A 21,697-nucleotide genomic window follows, 5' to 3' on the forward strand; every position below is an offset into this window, starting at 1 on the left:
GGAGAGGAGGGAGGGTCCTATGACTGAGACGTAATTAAAAATGAAACAAATGTACAATATAACTTTGGATATATTGGTACAGAACATTATTAACACTGGAACAAACTTCAGCATCTTATAGTCTGGATACATAGTCAATCACTTTCACACATTTTTATTTATACATAAGCATGCATATATAAATTTGTCAAAAATAAATATAAAGTTTATATATCAGAAAGTTACTCATATTTAATATCTATATTTCTTAGCAAGTCATGTTTAATCACAAATATGGCAAAAGCAGTTATCTAAAGAGTCAAAAGCCCATGGGTATCAGGGATTGTGGTTCTGAGACTACAAGGTTTCACACATTATAAGAATCTGGATGGCAAATGTAAATTTATTAGAGCATGTGCTTTTAAGCAGATTATCAGCAATTCCTGTAAGAATCTGTTATGCAGAGGTTTTGCATTGCTGAGCACATGAGCATGCTAGAATCAGCTTATACCAAAAGGAGATGAAGGCTTACCCTCTGCTTCAGACATTGCTCTGTGTATCTATTCTTCCCCTATTCATTTTCCACTGTTTACTTAAACCAACATATCATAGTGCACAATACATGTTTAACATATGCAATAGATATGAGTTGTAGGTAATTATTAAGTGTCAACAATGTGTTCCAAACATTCTGGGTCATGTTGGGTCTTATCTTATATACTTTTAATATCAATATGTTGGTTTACACTCCCCCAAAAATGTGACAAATACTGTCCTGGAATGTCTGACATAGCGAAAGGTGCCACTCCAGCCCTGGTGACAGGTTTGAGGACAGGCTGCAGGTGCCTGGGGAGCAGTGTGTGTCTGCTGTGCAGAAGTAGATGGCTGAGTCTCCAGGCTGAGTGGCTGTGACTTGCAGGGACAGGTGTTTCTCTTTCTTATCTAACAAAAGGCTGAGTCTTTGGTTCTGCTTTCTTTCCATATTTGGACGGATGTCAATGATGAACTGAGGACCCTTCCCAGGCTCTTGCTTATACCAAGGGAAGTAGGCTGAGGCACTGTCAGTGTAAGTGCAGTTGATGACAGCGCTGTCTCCCTCCTGGACACTCAGGGAAGAAGGGTGCTGTTTCACCTGCTCACCTCGGCTCTCCCCTATGCAGAAAGATGGAGAGAAAGGTTTTCACTTCATTTCTCTTCCTTAATTTTTCCAATAGTAAGCAGAAAAATGCTGAATGAAGCCATTTTCAGAACATCTAAGAACTGTCCACTAACACACTCTATCCACCCTCCCTCACACACACACACCATCCTCAACTCACAGTCCATCTGCAGCCAGAGGAAAATGAATAAAGCATGAACAGCTGTCTTCATGGTGCTTCCTATTCCAATCAATTGCAGATGCTCAGTCTCCAGCCAGCTGAGCCACTTGCAAGTCTAGATTGGCCCTTGTTATTACAACAATCATATATGCTGAGTTGTTTGCCCAGCCAATAGAAAAAGGCCTGTTCATCCAGAATTCACTGACATGGCCCTTCTGTGAATCAGCTGAGGTGCACTGCCACCCTGTGGTCAGATTTCTAACTGCTGGATTCTAGCTTGTTTCCTGTTACTCTAGAAAAGACCCTGACATACATGTGTGTATATGTGTATATGTATGTATGTATGTATGTATGTATGTATGCACATATGTGTATTCATACATACATATATATTTGCATTATTCTGCATGCACTCATCCAGTTAGACCAGCACCATTTGTTGAAGATGTTGTTTTTTCCATTGTATGGTTTTGGCTTCTTTGTCAAAAATCACGTATCCATGGTTTTATTTCTGGGTCTTCGATTCTATTCCATTGATCAACCTGTCTGCTTTTATGCCAATACTATGCTGTTTTTATTACTGTTACTCTGTAATAAAACTTGAAATCAGGGATAGTAATACCTCCAGAAGTTCTTTTGTTGTACAGAATTACTTTAGCTAACCTGGGTCTTTTATTTTTTCATATGAAGTGAAGAATTGCTCTTTCAAGGTCTGTAAAGAATGGATTGTATTGGAATTTTGTTTGTTCATTTGTTGAGTTTTCTGTGTAGCCCTCGCTGTCCTAGAATTTGCTCTGTAGACCAGGCTGACCTCGAACTCACAGAGGTCCAGTCTCACCTGTGCATAGCAGGGGCTTATCCACTGAACCACCTCTCATGCTGGAATTTTGATGAGAATCCTGAAACCCACCCCATAGGAGAAAGTCAACCCCTGGTGCTACTAATGATATTCTGCTTTGCTTGCAGACAGGAGCTTAGCATGACTGTTCTCTGAGAGGCTCCACCCAGCAGTGGATAAAACTGACACTGAGACCCACAGTAAAACATTAGGTGGAGCTTGGGGAGTCTGCCGGAGAAGGGAAGAGAAGGATAAAAGATCCCAGAGGGGACAAGAACTTCTCAAGAAGACTAACAGTGACAACTAACCCGGGCTCATAGGAGCTTACAGATACTGAAGCACCAAAGAGTATTCATGGACTAGCCCAAGCCCATGACACATATGTAAATGATGGGCAACTTGGTCTTCAAGTGGATCCTCTAGCAAGTGGAGCAGAGGTCCTATCTGACATGGACTCTGTTGCCTGCTTTTGGATCACTTTCCCTAGCTGGGCTGCTTTATCTGGCCTCAGTGGAAAAAGATGTGCTTAGAAAAAGATGTACCAGGGTAGGTTTGTAAGGTGGGGGGAGGTTCCTCTTTTCTGAGGAGAAGGGAAGGGGAAAGAGGGTGGAATGGTGAGACCGGAAAGAGGGAAGGGAGGGGGCTGTGATCGGGATGTAAAATGAATAAATTTAATAAAAATTTTAAAAAACTTCAATAGGAGACCCCAACCCACTTGTGCTATCCCTGCTCTCCCAAGCAGAGTTGCACTCACATAGACTGTGTACCAGCCTACCCAGGTGGGTGCCTTCTCTTCCTATTCACCCATGTAAGTACTACACTCTCAGACCTAGCTGGGCAGCATAGCCTGTGAACCTACTCAGATCAATTGTAGATGCACCATATAATCAAGTGAGTTCTGAAGATCCCCACTTGCCCACTTCATCTCCACACCCCCAGTCCTAACTGTAGTTACTCCACCTGTGAACCAGCTCATCCAGTTGAGAGCCCCAGATCTCCATCCACTCATATCTTCCCCACACTCCCAGAAAGCCTACTTTGAGTCCTGCAGCCTGCATACCAACCCAGACTGGTAAGTTCCCCAGAACCTCCCTGTGCCATCCCTACACTCCCAGGCATAGCTTAACTTGGACAGCTTTTGCACCAGCACAGAGACGCACGCCTGAGTCACATTCACACACTTTCTTGATCACCACTGAAATAGAGTTACTTTCATCCCTGCAATCAATGATGAGTATCTGAAGAACCAAACTACAAACTCTGATCTGAAAGCAACCAAACTTGAGAAACAGCAAAACCAGGAACAAAATTCTACTCAACCGAGGCAATATCAAACAGAGAGAAGGAAGTCAATATGTCTAGATCATATCACAGACATACACAAAACATAAAAGGCCATGACAACTCTCACTCCCACAAAACTCGCCAGGTCTATAGAAATGTTCCAAGGAGAATAACTTAGATTAACACCAGGACACAGAAGTAGGTGATCCTATACTAATATCCCACAAAATTATAGGCTTTAAAATAAAATCAATCATAAAAGATAAGTAAGGATGCTTCATGTAAATCAAGGGAACAGTTAACCAAGAAGACATTGCTCTCCTAAGCATATATGCACCAAACTCAGTGGTGCCCAATTCTATAAAAGATCTAGTACTGGACTTAAAGACACAGACTAATATCCTTCATTAATAGCAGGTGATTTCAATACCCCCACTTTCTCCAATAGATAGATCATCTGGACAAAAATAAACAGATAAACATCAGAATTTAATCACATCATGCTTAATGTAAACCTAACAGGTACCTGCAGAATATTCCACCCAAACACCAAAGAATACACATTCTACTCAGCAATGCATGGAAGCCTCTCAAATAGACCACATGCTTAGACTTAAGACGAATCCTAACAAATTCAGGAAAACTGAAAAAATGTGCACCCTTTATGACCACAATATAAAATAAAAAGCAAACAAATCCCTATTAGTTACACAAACTTCTAAAGATTAAATTACACATTACTGAATGATGGATCAGAGAAGAAAGCAAGAAAGAAAAATCCGGTATGAAAAAATTACAACACACACACACACACACACACACACACACACAAACCCTTCTGGGGACACAGAGAAGCAGACTAGGGGGAGGGATTTATAGTTCTAAGTACTTACCTTTTCATGGAAATCCAAAAGAAGATGAATAAATGACTTAAAGATGTACCTCAAAAAATTTGGAAAAATAAGAACAAATGAAACCCAAAACTAGTATATGGAAAAAAGTAACAAAAATCAAAGCATAAATTAATGAAGTTGAATTTAAAAAAATATAAAAAAATTAATAAATTTGAGTTAGTTCTTCCATCATATAAATAAGATTGACAGAACTTTGGTCCAATTAATCAAGGAAAGAGATGACACACATTAACAGAATTAGAGATAAACAGACACCAAAGAAATTCAGAATACTATAAGAGAACACTTTAAAAACCTGTATTCCACAAAGCTGGAAAACATAAAGGAAATGTACAAATTCATAAATTCACACAAAAAAACAAAGTTAAATAAAAAATACATCAACTTAAACAGACCAAAAATAAATAAAGAGACTGAAACCATGATTAAAATTCTTCCAAGAAAAAAAAAAAAGCTCAGAACAGTTATAAAAACTGCATGGTACTGGCATAGAAATAGAATGATGGATCAATGGACCCAAACAGAGGACCCAGAAATAAACCCACACACTTATGGACACCTGATCTTTGACAAAGATACCAAAACCATACAATGGAGAAAAGATAGCATCTTCAACAAATGATGCTGGTCTAACTGGATGTCTACATGTAGAAAAATGAAAATAGATCCATACTTATCACCCTGCACAAAACTAAAGTCCAAGTGGATCAAAGACCTCAACATAAAACCAGACACATTAAATCGGTTAGAAAAAAAGGAATACCCTTGAACTCATTGGCACAGGAGACAACTTCCTGAACAGAACACCAACAGCACAGGCTCTAAGAGCAACAATCAATAAATGGGACCTCATGAAACTGAAAAGCTTCTGTAAAGCAAAGGACACCATCATCAAAACAAAACGACTGCCTACAGATTGGGAAAGAATCTTCACCAATCCTTTATCTGACAGAGGGCTAATATCCAGTATATATAAAGAACTAAAGAAGCTGAAAAGCAAAAAACCAAGTAATCCAATTAAAAAATGGGGAACAGAACTAAACAGAGAACTCTCTGTAGAGGAATATCAAATGGCAGAGAAACACTTAAAGAAATGCTCAATGTCATTAGCCATTAGGGAAATGCAAATCAAAATGACCCTGAGATTTCACCTTACACCCATGAGAATGGCCAAGATCAAAAACTCAAGTGACAACACATGCTGGAGAGGTTATGGAGAAAGGGGAACCCTCCTCCACTGCTGATGGGAATGCAAACTCGTACAACAACTCTGGAAATCAATCTGGCACTTTCTCAGACAACTAGGAATAGTGCTTTCTCAAGATCCAGCCATACCACTCCTAGGCATATATCCAAAAGGGGCTCAAGTACACAATAAGGACATTTGCTCACCCATGTTTGTAGCAGCTTTATTTGTAATAGCCAGAAGCTGGAAACAGCCCAGATGCCCCTCAACTGAAGAATGGATGCAAAAATTGTGGTTCATCTACACAATGGAGTATTACTCTGCAATGAAAAATAAGGAAATCATGAAATTTGCACATAAATGGTGGGACCTGGAAGGATCATCTTGAGTGAGCTGTCCCAGAAGCAGAAAGACACACACAGTATATACTCACTCATATAGACATATAACATAGGATAAACCTACTAAAACCTGTACATCTAAAGAAACTAATCAAGAGAGAGGATCCTGACTAAAATGCTCAATTCCCATCCCGAAAGGTAAAGAGGATGGACATCAGAAGAAGACGAAAACAGGAAACAAGCTAGAAACCTGCCACAGAGGGCCTTTGAAAGGCTCTACCCTGCAGACTATCAAAGCAGACGCTGAGACTTATGGCCAACTGTTGGGCAACGTGCAGGGAATCTTATGTAAGAACTGGGAAATAGTAAGATCTGGAGAGGACAGGAACCCCACAAGGAGAGCAACAGAACCAGAAAATTTGAACACAGGAGTCTTCCCAGAGATTCATACTCCAACCAAGTACCAGGCATGGAGATAACCTAGAACCCCTGCACAGATGTAGTCCATGGCAGCTTAGTGTCCAAGTAGGTTCCATAGAAATGGGAAGAGGGACTGCCTCTGACATAATCTGATTGGCCTGTTCTTTGATCACCTCCTCCTGAGGAGAGAGCAGCCTTACCAGGCCACCGAAGATGACAATGCAGCCATTCCTGATGTGATCTGATAGACTAAGATCAGAAGGAAGGAGAGGAGGACCTCCCCTATCAGTGGACTTGGGGAGGGGATGCATGAAGAAGGGGGAGGGAGGATGGGACTGGGAGGGGAGGAGAAAGGGCCTTATGGGGGGATACAACGTGAATAAACTGTAATTAATAAAAATAAATAAATTTAATTATAAAAAATATGTATTTTCAATAACATAAGAAATGGATGAAATGAAATATTGCTTAAAGACTTTTAAAGTTAGTAAGTCCTACAGTTCTATTATATAGCATTTCTATTCTAGTTTATAATATAACAGATCTTAAATTTTCTAACCATTTAAATCACATAGGTTAATTACATAGGTTAATCAATGAGTTAGTTTAATGGAATGTGGTAAGCATATCATAATATTTATATATCAAAAGATTGTGCTGTATTCCTTAAAATTTCTATTTGTAATAGAAATAATCTCAATAAATGTCTGGTTAGAAAATAAAAAAAAAAAGCTCAGGCACAGATGTATTTACTATAAAATTCTAACAGGTGTTCAAAGAACTCCTATAACCAATACATCTCAAAGGACTCAGAAAATAGAAATAGAAGGGATATTTCCAAACTTCTTATGTGAAGCCAGCATTACGCTAACCAAAGCTAGGAACAACTAAACAAAGACATAAAATTGGAGGCCCGATATCTTTCCTGAACATAAATGCAAAAACCCTCTCTAAGATGTGTGTGTGATACACGCCTTTAATCCCAGCACTAAGGAGGCAGAGGCAGGCAGTTCGAAGCCAGCCAGCTTGTTCTACAAAGTGAGTTCAGGACAGCCAGAACTGTTACACAGAGAAACCCTGTCTCAAAAACAAAAAACAAACAAACAAAACAACAATAATTACTGCAAAGCCAAATATGGGTATATAGTAAAAAGATCATCCACTAAGATCAAGTTGGCTTTATTACAGATATTCGGAGGTGTTCCAACATTCATAAGGCAGAATGTAAAATAAATCATATTAAAGGACTTAAACACAAAAGTCACATGATAGTAGAACAGATGTAAAAAGATTCTCTGACAAAAATCTAATAAACTTTCATGATAAAAGTCCCAAGAAAGTACGACTGAAGAAAAACACCTTAGCAAAATAACAGCTGTATATTATTTTGATCAACATCATCCTAAATGGAGAAAAGCTCAAAGCAATCCATTAAAATCAGAAGTGAATTAAGGTTGCCTACTTTCAACACTCATTTTCAGTATAGCACTTGAAATACTAGCTAGTGCAATAAGATAAGAAAATTGAACAAATACAAATGAGAAAACAGTCAAATTATCTGTGTTTGCTGATAATATACTATTATATATAAAAGATCCCAAAGCACCATTATATAACATTTAGAAATTATCAATAACTTCAGGAAAGTGACAGAATACAAAATCACCTTAAAAACAAAACTTTCAATATACCAACAACAAACATCCTGAGAAAGAGATCATGGACACATTCATGATAATCTTATATATGAAATTTTTTTAAGTTTTGAAATAAATGAGGCAAGAAGGTAAAAGACTACAAGAAAATCTTTAAATCTCTAAATAAAGAGATTAAGGAAGACACTAGAAGATAAAAAGAGCTCCTATGTTCATCAATTGAAACAAATAATACTGTGAAAATGAGCATTTTGCCTAAGACTATTTACATGTTGAATTCTATTCCAATCAAAATCTCTATAACATTAGTCAAATATATTTTTTTTATTTTTATTTTTTTAATATTAATCACAGGTTATTTACTTTGTATCCCAGCCATAGCCCCCTCCCTCATTCCCTCCCAACCCCTCCCTTCCTCCCTCATCTCCTCCCTGCCCCTTTCCAAGTCCACTACTAGGGGAGGTCCTCCTCCCCTTCCATCTGACCCTAGCTTATCAGATATCTTCAGGACTGGCTGCCATGTCCTCCTCTGTGGCCTAGCAAGGTTGTTCCTCCCCCAGGGGCAGGGGGAGGTAAAGGAGCCAGTCCTTGAGTTCATGTCAGAAATAGTTCCTGTTCCCCTTACTAGGGTACCCACTTGGATACTGAGATACTGTGGGCTATATCCAAGCAGGGGTTCTAGGTTATATCCATACATGGTCCTTGGTTGGAGAAGCAGTCTCATAGAGGACCCCCATGCTCTGATATATTTTGTCCTTGTGGAGCTCCTGTCCTCTCCTGGTCATACTAACTCCCTCTTTTATCATATGATTCCCTGCATTCTACCAAAGATTTGGTTATGAGCGTCAGCATCTGCTTTGATACACTGCTAGGTAGAATCTTTTAGAGGCCCTCTGTGGTAGGCTCCTGTCCTGTTTCCTGTTTTCTCCTACTTCCCGTGTCCATCCCATTTGTCTTTCTAAGTGAGGATTGATAATCTTACCCTGGCTCTTCTTTCTTGTTTATCTTCTTTAGTTGCTCTTATTTTAGTATATTTATCCTATCTTATAGGACTATGTAAGTGAGTATAAATCATGTGTATCTTTCAGCTTCTGGTATACCTCACTCAGGATGATCTTTTCTAGATCCCACCATTTGCCTGTGACTTTCATGATTTCTTTATTTTTAATTGCTGAGTAGTACTCCATTGTGTAAAAGTACCACAATTTCTGTATCCATTCCTCCATTGATGGACATCTGGGTTGTTTCCAGGTTCTGGCTATTACGAATAAAGCCGCTACAAACATGGTTGAGCAAATGTCCTTGTTGTGTACTTGAGCACCTTTTGGGTATATTGATCTACTTTTCTGCTTATATGCCAATACCATGCCGTTTTTATTACTATTGCTCTGTAGTACAGCTTGAAATCAGGGATGGAGATATCTCCAGATGATCTGAAATGTTATGAAACCCAAAAAGGCCAGGATAGCTAAAACAATTCTGAGGAAAAAAATAAAAAGAACAATCCTACAGAAATTATCATAACTGATCTAAAGCTATTTTACATTTCTATAATAATTTTAAAAAAAACAGCATGGCAGTTCTACAAAAACAGACAGGTAAATCAATGGAACAAACAAGCATGAGTATTTACAACCACAGTCATCCGCTAGCTGATGAAGATGCCAAAAATGCACACTGGAGAAAAGATAGAACCTTCAACAAATGTTACTAGAAAACCTGGGTGTCCACAAATAGAAGATAGGCCCATGTCTATCACTCTACATAAATATTAACTTAAGAAGGGTCAAAGACCTAAACATGAGACCTGAAACTGCTGGAAGAAAACAAAGGGAGTATGCTACATGACATAGATAGAAAAGACTTTGTGAATAGGGCCCCAAAATTAAGACTAAGAGTTGGCAAATCGGACCTCACAAAGCTTCTGGATAGCTAAAGAAACTATTGCATGAAAAGGAAGCCCACAGAGCAGAAAGAATCTCTGCTAACAATACATCTGACAGAGGACTAATAGCCAGAAAACACAGAGAACTCAAGCACAAAAGGTCAAGGAAACAATGGATCTGGAAAAAGATTTCTCAACAAAATAAATAAAAATGGCTAAGGAGTATCTCAAAAAGTGGTCAGCATCCTTAACAATTGGAAAAATGTAGCTTAAAACTACTTTGAGATTTCATCTTACCCCAGTCAGAATAGATAAAATCAACAAAACAACAAATATTGGCTAAGAAATGTGGAAAGGGGAAGCCTCATTCACTTTTGGTAGGAATGCAAGCTGGTACAACCAGCCATACTTGAATCCAGTGCTGAAACTCCTCAATAAACCAAAATGAAATTTCCCATAAAAACCAGTGGTCCTTGCCATGTACCCAAAAGTCTCAATGTCCTGCTCCACAGACAATTGCTCATCCATGTTCATTGCTGTTCTATGTGCAATAGCTAAGGAATGGAAATAGCCTAAATGTCCTTCACTGAAGAACACATAATGAAAATGTGGCTCATATACATAGTGGTATATTTTCAACCATAAGGAAAAACTGTTTAAAGAAACTTGAAAATATTCTGCTGTAACCCAGACCCAGAAAAGCAAATTCCACATCTTTTTTCCTGTTTATAGTTCCTGGCTCCAAATGTTTAGATGGTGTAACATAGAAAGTAAGCAAATAAAACAGGAAAGTAAAAAGAGACCAAGAGGAGATGGGGAAAAAGAAGCTCTAGAAAGAGCAATATACAGCACATAGATGCTATTACATGGGAAATGAAGAAGGCTTTAACTAAAGAGTCAAGACAGAGATCAGTGCATGGGGAGAGGGAAAGAAGAGGAATAAATAACATTAAGGGTATTTGAAAAAAACACAAGCAAACACATTATATATATTTACCCCCAATTACATATAATATTCATAAGTGCATGTATGTATATAAAAATAATTAAAATGATGTTATGCCACTTGGGGTGATAATGCAACCACACGATCCATAACTATTCAGCAAAACTCCATAAGAAACATTATTTCAAGTGTTCTGTCAGGACAGCCCAAGACAGTACCCCCAAAACAATGTAGACTATTGCTAAAGCCCTTAGTTGACTCCCAGAACTTGAAGATAAGTCTCAAAAGATACTACATGCTCTGGACATAGGACTTGGAGGAATGGGCTGCAACTGACCTAGACATTTATTTCCTGAGAACTAACTCTCATAGCATCCAAATAAATTCTGAAAGCTTCACAAAGATTGTAACAGGATGCACAAGACCTGAACAAACTCAAGTCATACAAAACCCCAGCACAGAAAAGGGGAAGTGGACACAAAGTCCCACCTTTAGCCAGGAAGCTTTTGCAATTGATACCTGCAGGGAGAGGGAAAATCAGTTTTCTCCAGGGGAGTGACAAATAGGTATATTCACCACATTCCAGGACAGGCCTCCAATTCTGGAGTAATTGACCAACACTAACATTCTTCAGTGTGTTTCTGTTGTTGTTGTTGTATGCTTTAGTGGGTTTTATCTTTAGGGGGGTTGTTTTGTTGTCTTGGCCTTTTAGTTTTTGAGGGTAGTTGAGAGAACAGTGAGTCGGGCAAGTAGGGAGGTGGGGAGGTCCTGGGAGGACTTGAGGGAGAAGATTAGAATCAAATATATTGTATAAAATATTTAAAATAATAAAAACTGTAATCTAAAAGTAGGTGGCATTTCTCTGTTGGTGTGTCCTGGGTTTTGGTGCAATGGTGAGATCCTTTGACTTTTCTGGCTTTACCCTGTACAATTTCATTATGTAGTGTTTAAATTTTATCCTTGTAGCAACTTTCTTCTCAAGTTCTATAACTGAATGATATCAGGTGCTCTCCAGAAATGTAAAACTTAAACTGATATTTTGACAGTTTATAAATTTGAGAAAGGACAAAGCTAACACTTGAGCTCTTCCAGCTATGTTATAGTCTGCTGACAGCAGTAGGCACATCTAATGAATTAGTTGAAGACGCAGGCTATTAAATCGAGGTTTGATGATTGTGGAGGAACACTTTTTCTGAAGTGAGTGGACAACCCATGCACATGACTCTGTGCAAGTCTTCTTTGTTGCAAACATAAACTTATAAAGCAGTGATTTAATATTTTCTCAGACTTCTGTAAGTTGTGGAGATATGATAAAGAGAATGTGGCTTTATAATTTGTCTTACATACTGTTTGTTTATGGTGATGAAGAGACACCATGACCAAGGCAACTTCTAAATAAAATTTAATTGGGGCCTGCTTAAATTTTCACAGGTTAAGTCCATACCACCATGTCAGGGAACATAGAAGCAGGCAGCAGGGTGTCGGAGAAGTAGGGGAGTTTTCCTTCCTGCTCAGCAGACGGAGAAAGAGACACTGAGCCTGTGCAGGCTTATTAAACCCGAAAGCTCACGTCCTCCTCCAACACCTCCTCCAACAAGTCCACATCTCCCGATGCTTTACAAACAGCTCATCAGCTGGACACAAAGCATGCAAATATATGAGCCGACAGGGGCAACTTTCATCTAAAACACCATCATTTATACGTAATTCAGAATTTTTATTTATGCATATTACCATTAAATCTTCAATTAAAAGGAAAATTGATATATATGAACTAAAAAAGCAGTTGGAATGGCATGCACAAGCTCAAGCTACACAAAATTTCAGCTTGGGGGGAGGCACAAGTCCCACCCCTAACTAAGGAGATATTGGTTTCTGATAGCTACTAAGAGTAGGACAACCTGTTTCTTTACAGGCATGGCCCCAGTAGGTCAGCAACACGTCAGTGAAGGTCACACACCCAAGAGTGATAGACAAGCACAAACTGTACTTGAAGGTTTTGTTTTCCTCTAAAATCAAAGGAAGAAAAAACTGGGTAAGAAGGAGGGGTTGACCTGCTAAGAATTGGTGGAGAACTGAGCATAGTCAAAGCACAATGTATGAATTCTCCAGGAACTAATAAGTCTCATTCTTCTAGATAATCAAAAGATCTGCAATTGACTAAAACATTGGTTCATCTCTTTTCTGTTTGTTGTACACCCCGTGTCTCTCTAAAGCCTTCTGTAGAACATTTAAAACTGTGCCAACGAATATGACAGCACTCTGAACCTTCTCATCTTTGTCAGTTCTTCCAATAACCCTCCTGAAAATTTGTTCTTAAAAATGGGTATCTGTAAGGGAAAGGGTACTGCAAATTGTAACAGCAATCCTGAACTGTCTAGTGTCAGCACAGATAAGGGATACAGCATAAACAGGGAGGCCCACAGCTGTGCAAATGCTGCTATGGAGAGGAGTCTGCCTGTGTACACCCAGCTGCAGTTTGGGGCCAGGCTGCAGGCTTGCTGGGAGCACTGTGCCTCAGCAGCACAGAGGTAGGAGCCTGAGTCCTCCAGCTGGGCATCTCTGATGTGCAGGGTGCTGTAGCTCTCCTTAGAATCAAATGTTGACTTTAACCTCCCATTCTCCTTTGTTCCCAGAGCCAGGTAGAAAAGATTGATGAGGCTGCCCTGGGGATTCTGTCTGAACCACTGCACACTCTCCATGGTGGTGGAAAAATTGCATCTCAGAGCAGAACTGGTTCCCTCATGGAGACTCAGGGCTGGAGGACTCTGCTCCACTTGCATCCCTCTCGTCCCTGCTCAGATTAGAGAGAGACACAGAGATAGAGATAGAGACAGACAGAGGAAATCAGATGAAGGGAAAATCATTCAGCAGTTCCCAAGACTGATATCCCAGGAGACAGCTGTGAAGAACTTTGGGTCAGCTTTGTCTTCTGCCCTCCCACTGGCCTCTCTGGAGAACCCCTAACCCCCCAACTCACAGCATAGCTGCACCCACAGCAGCCCCAGCACAGCTCCCAGGCTCCTCTCCATGGATCCTGTCAAACTGCTGACATGCCCTCGCCCCAGCTCCAGAAAGTGTCAAGTTTATTTCCAACAGGCACCAATAAAATACATGCTCTTTCATCTTGGTGAAAAACCACACCCACAGCAGCCCAGTGAGATTCACAAGAACTGCTCCCCTAGCTGCGAATGAAAACTACACAGGGAAGCAGGAGCCTGTATGCCCAACAGCTTGAAAACTAAAGGAGGTGTTGTTGTTTAGTTGGTTGGTGGGTTAGTTGGTTGGTTGGTTGGTTGCTTGCTTGCTTGCTTGCTTGCTTGCTTGCTTGATGGGTAAGTGGGTTGGCTGGTTGTGTTTGTTGGTTTGCTCTAACAGCTGAACTAAGAGACATTTAAAGGTGAATGTCAGAGAATAGGAGCTGATATATCAGGAAAGAGCCAAGGTCTCAGCACATCACAAAGCATCTAGAAGGATAGTAAGGGTGACCCGTTTCTTTTTTTCTTTTTTCCAGTCCAAAGAGATTTAATAATTAATCCAATATTTTACCTCCATGTGGTTGGGAATTTCTCAATTACCTCAGAAAGTTTCAGAAGGTCAAATTCTATTAAGTCAAGGTTTTTGTGTGAGTCTAGGCCCTTCTCTCTCTCTTTTTTTTTTAAATGGGTGACCTTGCTCATTTCTTAAATTCCATAATTTGACAGGATTTGAGAAATCAGGTGCACGAAAATTCCTATAAAACCCTTTGATAGAGTGCCATGTGGGCTGAGGAGTAAACATACTTTCTTTTTTTCCCCCACAGGCTACTGTTCTTTATTACTATTTTAGGAACATACAACTCAACTTAAAATTTGGTCCACTAAAATATAAAGCTTCCTCCTGTAACAAAAATAACCCCATAGCTGAAAAAAGAGAAATATTTGGCATAGGTCTCTGAGTAAACTTGAAAAATAAGCCAGGATGTGTTTTGGCTACACAAAGGAAAGCATAGAACCACCCGACACAACCAGCTGGCTGTTTCTGGGTGGGTTTGGATACAGAGCTGAGCAGCAGGTGCATGGGAGGATGCCCAAGACTCATGACAGTTATGACCACAGGCTCCAGAGTAATCAAGATTTAATGGAGAACAAGGTACGGCATCAGTAGAACAATCTCAACAGTCGTTCAAAGCCTGGAAAGTGGGTTGTAAGCTTAGAACAGGTACGTGAGCAGGAGCAACACAACATGTTGTCAGACTGCAAAGGTAAGAAAATGTTTTCATTCACACAAGATGCTCTGTGTACAGTACAATAGTTTCCAGGACAGCGAGGGGGGAAAAACATACAAAGACTAAATACATGCTGCTTAACTTTCTACCATTCTCTTGAGTATTAAACCCAGGCCTCCTTTGGCCACTTGCAGGGGTGTCTTTTCTTCTTTATTCTCAATGTAAATACTTGCTCCTTTGGTCACCAGCAGTTTTGCTTCTTCTGCTCTCTCCTCCTCACAGGCTAAGTGCAGAGGAGTGTTCCCCGAAGTGTCTTGGATGTTTGTGGATGCTTTGTAATAGAGAAGGATATGAAGCATCTTCAAGTTGCCCTTGGCTGCTGCCCGGTGCATTGCTGTAGCATCGTAATGGTCCCGAGCGTCTGGATTAGCCCCACTTTCTAGTAACATGATGGCGATCTCACCCCTATTTTTCGAAGCTGCATAATGGAGGGGAGAGCAGCCATTTTGATTGACTGCATCCACTTGTGCACCCTTTACCAGAAGGGCTTTTACAATCTCATCCCGGCCAGCAGACGCAGCAATATGAAGAGGAGACCAACCTGCATCATCCTTATCATTCACTGGCACTCCGAGTTGCAGCAAGAATTCAACAATTTCTGTATGACCAGCTGAGCATGCCCAGTGCAATGCTGTTCTGCAATCCTGATCGGTTCTAGTAGCCAGAGAGGTATCAGCCAAAATGCTCTTCTTCAACTCATCCAGTTTCCCACTGTAGGCCAGGTTGCAGACCATTACGTCAGACACACACCCCTCCATTTCACCTTCCCAGGATCTCAGTGAAACTCAAGGCCCCGTAAATACACTTTCTTGAAATCAGAAGATCACCATCTACAAAGAAAATTTTTCCAATAAAATTTTCAATTGCTAAAACAAACAGGTTATGCATATAACATTCACCCTGATTCATTTTTATCTCTGCCCTTCTTCTCCAGTCCCTTCCCAGCACCCTGCAGGCCCACACATGGCTGGTCAAGTTCAGAGGTGTTTTCTGTATTTTCTTCTGGTTTTGTGCCTTACGACTTTTCTACCTCTTAATTAATTAGTTTTGTTCCTAATAGCCTGAGAGAAGAAAAACTTGGCTATCCCCAGCTTTAGAATAATTTCTGGTTTAGTGAACATTGGATATTTTCATCATAAACTTCAAAAATTGAAGTCATGGGAGTAGAGATATTTTCTGTTGACTTTCTGTCTTCACATTAGCCAGTAAAATTCTATTTCCTTATCTCGCCTCATGATGTGTTTCTGGGCTACTCTAGTTTTATAGTTCTACAGAATGGTAAAGCTAATAACCAGGAATAAACTGGTTATAACAGACTCTCATGTTCAGTTAGTCTCTGTAACTGCACAACCCTCTAGGCACTTCAGAAAGTCTGTTCTGGGAAGCCTGCAGTGCCCCCTGGTGGACAACATCATCAACAATGTTGACTTTAGGCTTTCTAACTACACAAATCACACAAAAGCAACTAACTCCCTTCACTCCTTTAGAACCTGATGAAGGAAACACAGATGATCATAAGACATGATTGTCTAGATGGAGTGGGGGTTAAAGGTAAACCACTTTAAAAGTGATACATGATGAACAATAAACCTCAAAGTAACTGATATTTCTTACATTGTGCTACTTACTAGATTTCTATAATTTACTTCAAAATAACTCCGTAAGCATTGACTAAAGCATTACTGAAAGCAAATAGTAAGAACACATAAAGGGGGAGGAGAGCCTGGTTTGTAGTCTAAAAAAAGAAGACTAAAGTACACAGATCTGAATAAAACACACAGGATCAGAGAAGAGCATCAGCTATAGCTGTGTGAGCCCCAGGAACAGGAGAAATGCAGAGGGGTCAGACCCTGAAGGAGGCATCTTCTTCCCACATTCACAATGTTTGGATAATAGAAAATAAGAGGTATGAATCAAGGTGATGGCTTTTATAATTTATTAGTGTTTATATTAGAAAAGTCATTAGTGTTTAGAGAATGTTGCTGGAGACCGGCTCCAGCTGCAAGGTTCAGAACCTGAGACAGGGAAGGGGCCTCAGAGCCAACTGAAGACACTGACCCCCTGTTGACTTTCAAGCAAGTGGCCCCAAACAGCTCTGAGCTGTCTTTATTTATACAATAACAATCCTTCTATTTAAAGAAATCATAACATCAGTATTATAAAGCCCCGTCATTACAAAAAGCCCCCAATGGTTTTCCTTCCTCCTTTCCCTCTCCTGCTGGGTCAACCACACCCCAACCTCCTTTTGCACTACAAAGCACAATTTCAGCAAAGCAAAAATAAATATCTAGCCAGGCAGGCCCTGTGGACATGCGCACGTACCCTGCCGGCAACAAATGTGTTGACACAGTTATGCAAGGTGAGAGACAGGTTAACCATTTATGGGTATAAGTCCATTCATCAAATAGCACCCCTCAGTCATAATACATTTTTAATTACAGGCAGAGACGTGCCCGATGTGCCAGGCAACCTTTCCTGACGTGTACCCATCAATTTCTGACACCACCTTTCCAAGAACCATTTTTAAGTCTCTATTGATCGGGCACAGCTTCCCTGTTTTTAAAGTCTCTGTTGAGCAGACACAGCTTCCTCAGAACAGTTACGCCAGCAGTTATGTTTAGGCAGTCATACTTTACTAAAAGGCACGCATACAATGTACACTTCCTATAGATAAACACTATAAATAGACTGCTATAGCTTTTCTGTCGTTTCAACGTATTTTACCCGTGATTATAAATCTACACCCAAACTACTGGCAGCAGAACCCTCGTAGCGTGTTCCCTACAGATGCTGCGTGGCCACTATCAAAATAATAAAATACTGCAGCAAGGCTAAATTCCTTATTGGTGACCCTATCAGTACTGGCCCTTTTAAACACTCAAATTCTGTCTTCATGTCCATCTGAGCAGCCTCGGACCTGCGTTCCTGCCGTGAAGCGACCAGGCACCCTCTGCCCTTAGCACCACAGCTTAACCAAAATGCTGTCACACTGCTGTATCGCCACCAGCTTTAGACCTCCCAACCTTCCACCATTCACCGGTGTGTCCGCAGGAATCGCTGCCACCGTATTTCTCACGCCACTCCACCCACCCCGGTTTCCGTCCGCGAAGGCAAGCAGGCCCCTGTGGCAACCTGGCTCCGGTTTCAGAGCCCGGAGCTACTTAGACCACGTGTTTCACCATTTTCTACCCGGAAACCCATGATGTAACCCTGACCTTCTGGTGGGGGGAGTGAGCACTTCCTGTTTGGTGTTCCACAGGCCCGAGCTTTCCGGGACAGTACCCAACAAGGCCTCGACTCCCACCAGACGCAGAACAACAGTTGCACAGGTCACAGACATCAACACAGATCAGCCACAATAGGACCACATACCCAGACGTGGCCCTCTGCAGCAACACAGGCCTGGGAGGCACCATGGCCCCCGGTGGCAGTGCGGGCCACCCAGATCAGTATGGCTCCCAGTGGCAGCCACCAACATCAATACAGACCTGGCTGCAGTAGGCCCACAGACCCAAACTTGGCTGTCCTCGGCAGTAACATGGGTCTGAACATTCCCATGGCCCCAGGTAGCAGTGCAGACCACCCAAATTAGCAGCAGCACACCCCGTAAACAGCAACTCGGACTCACAGACCACAGCACAGGCCGTTAACATCCACATGTTGTTAGATGACAATGTGGTCCTTGGACACCAACCTGGACCCTGCCACATCAGGGCCACTGACCCATACATGGTCCTCAGCAGCATATAGGACATGGCGGTCCTTCACGGAGGTCTTATCTAGAAAATAGATGTTTTCCTCACCTCAGGCCTCCATCATTGCTCAAATCTGGGGTGTTGGCCCAGCTACGAAGCTTGATCTGGGGCTGAGTCTGTGTCTGTTAAACTCCAGGCTGCTGCACACCATCCCTTTGACCCCACCGGGCAACAGCATTCACCGTCAACCTCAGCCCTCTCTCCCTCTCTCCAGTTATCACTATCATGTCTACAGTTCCATCTGTCTCCACAGTGCACACACTACTCCACTTCTCCGTCACTCCCATCTCTCCATCATCCTTTCTCTCCTTACAGTGACATCCAACCCAGATATCCCTCAACAGAAGAATGAATAAATAAAATGTGGTACATTTACTCAGGAAAGTATTATTCAGACACACAAAAAAAATTAAATGTCATCATGCAATTTGCAGACAAATGGATGGAACTAGAAAAAAAAAACATCATCCTGAGTTAAGTATCCTACACTCAAAAAGACAAATATTGCATATATTCATTTTACATGGAAATTAGATGTCAAGGCAATAATAACTAAGCTGCACTCAATAGAACCACAGAGGGCAGATACAGAGTAATGCCCTAGAAGGAACAGATAGATCCAATTTGGAAAGGGAAGTATAATATAAGTTTAAAGATTGGAGGGGATCTGGAACCTGAGGATCGAGTGGGGATAAGAAGTGGAGAGGGGGAGCCAAAATGGCAGTGCCAGGACAGCACTGTGTCTGAGAAGCAGGACAGCACTCTCCGTGCAGCGACCAGGAGACTGAACTCTGGGCCCTAAAACTACAGCGATCGATCGTGTTTCCCAGGTGAGGGGAGGCTCCCACAGCGTGGGAATCTGTCGGGTCCACTCTCGGCTGCCCAGCCAGAACCTGGAAGAAATCCTGGGTAACGCGGGCTTTGGGTCTCTGGGCTGGAGCCGCAAGCGGGCGTGTCCCAATCACTTTCCCAGGCTGATCGGTGGGCACAAGGGTGCCTGAGACTGGGAGTCCAGTCACAAGAAAACCCCACGGGGAAGCAAAGTTGCGAGTCTGATCACAGGTCACCCAGTCTTTCCCTGGAAGGTCTTGCAGACCACAGGTACCCGCTGCCATCACAACTGAGCTCCCCCTGCGCGGAGAGCTGTGCACCCAGCTCACTGGTATGGACTAGCTGCGCGCCCCAGTGCAACAGAGACTGGGAACCCCTGTCCGGAGAGGGCTCCACAGGGAAGGAAAAATCCTTGCTGCTGGGGTCACCTAGGCTTTGCCTGGTGAAAGTCTGGCAGACCGCAGATCGCAAACAGACAAGTATGCCCAGCCATCACAGATCCGGGCCCAAGCAGGGAGCACAGAGTTATTGGGAACCCAGCTCCCGCAGACTAGCAGGCGGGCACATGCTCCGTCAGCCCAGAGGCCTGCTTTGTACCAACTACTACTTACAGACAGAACTGTGTGCCCCAAGACACCAGAGTCTTAGAGTCATTGTCTGGAGAAACCCTCACAAGGAACAAGGAATGAAGCAAAGGGGATGGACTTAGGCAACCCAGTATATCCCCGGAAAAGGTCCCACAGACTGGCCCAACCCAGGGAACTGCTGTGCCCCAGATAGCCTGCTGTTACCAGGAGAGCAGTACTGACCTGCCACAGATTACCTCTTCGGTTCTGGGGCACAGAGCCCCTACCTCAGACCTACAAAAGACCGGGAACCCTGAGATCAATCCCCAGATACTGCTCCAAGGGGCAACCAGTTATCCCTAACAAAACCGACCAAACCACAGGACACACAGGTTACAGCAGCTGATCACTAAATTTACAGCAAGAAACCCAGAATGAGGGCAGCTGTCTCCAGGACTTCTCCCAGTGAGAGGAGAGCCCTCTTGACTAATCAGGACCACAGTTACCACCCAGGTCTCTATGCCTGAGGTGAACTGCAGCAACTCCTGAAAAACACCGGCCATCCAGTGACTATACCCAAAAAAGCTGAGAAGGCTTCCTTCAGGAAAAATCATCTTCCTGCCAAAGGGATTCTCTCCACTACAACAGTCCAGGAACAACCAGAAACTAACTTCAAACAACTAAGATAGCCCAATGGGTAGAGGACAGTGTAAAAGTTCAACCAACAAAAGCCAGAGCAATATGGCATCTCCAGAACCCAGTTATCCAGGGGCAAATAGCCCTAGACACCCCAGCATAATTGAAATTCAAGGAGATGACCTAATATCCATGCTCATGAAGAAGATAACAGAGAAAACAAATAAAATATGAAAAGAAATAGAGGAAGCTGCAGCCAAACAATTTGTGGCCTTTAGAAAGGAAATGCTTAAATCAATGAATGAAATAAAAGAAACAGTGGCTTGTTCAAACAAACACCTGAAGGAATTGACGGAAAAACATGAAAATACAGTCAGACAGGGGAAGGAAACCAACAAAATAGCTCAAAACCTGACAATAGAATTGGAAAAATTAAAAAAAAAAAAACACAAATGGAAGAAATTGTGGAGAGAAAGTACTTAGGGAAGAAAGCAGGAACTACAGAGGTTAGCATAAACAATAGGCTACAAGAAATAGAAGAAAGAATCTCAGGTGTGGAAGATACAATGGAAGAAATAGATGTATCTGTCAAAGAAAATGTTAAATCTAAAAAATTCCTGACACAGACCATCCAAGAAATTCAAGACAACATAAAAAGACAAAACCTAAGAATAATAGGAATAGGGGAAAAAGAAGATTCCCTGCACCAAGGCCCAGAAAATATTTTCAACAAAATCATTGAAGAAAATTTCCCCAACTTAAAGGAGAGGCCAATAAGAATACTAGAGGCCTATAGAACACCCAATAAATTAGACCAGAAAAGAAAATCCTCCCGCCACATAATAATCAAAACCGTAAGTATACAGAACAAAGAA

At 41.6% G+C, this 21,697-nt stretch overlaps 1 protein-coding gene and 1 gene segment (V, D, J or C); both read right to left on the reverse strand.

Moving 5' to 3' along the window:
* Positions 1 to 12,842: 12,842 nt before the first annotated feature.
* On the reverse strand, positions 12,843 to 13,799 carry LOC110543495 (T cell receptor alpha variable 22-like). The segment is given in 2 exon segments: positions 12,843 to 13,561; positions 13,748 to 13,799. Coding segments are annotated over 2 exon segments (615 nt in total).
* Positions 13,800 to 14,876: 1,077 nt separating this feature from the next.
* Positions 14,877 to 15,843, reverse strand: LOC110543496 (26S proteasome non-ATPase regulatory subunit 10-like). Its single transcript, XM_060391733.1, has one exon. It carries the CDS (start codon positions 15,790 to 15,792, stop codon positions 15,112 to 15,114), a length of 681 nt encoding a protein of 226 aa, XP_060247716.1. The 5' UTR covers positions 15,793 to 15,843; the 3' UTR covers positions 14,877 to 15,111.
* Between the last annotated feature and the right edge of the window lie 5,854 nt (positions 15,844 to 21,697).

Source organism: Meriones unguiculatus, chromosome 9 (genome assembly GCF_030254825.1).
Source record: "Meriones unguiculatus strain TT.TT164.6M chromosome 9, Bangor_MerUng_6.1, whole genome shotgun sequence".
In the NCBI taxonomy this organism is placed as follows: Eukaryota; Metazoa; Chordata; class Mammalia; order Rodentia; family Muridae; genus Meriones; species Meriones unguiculatus.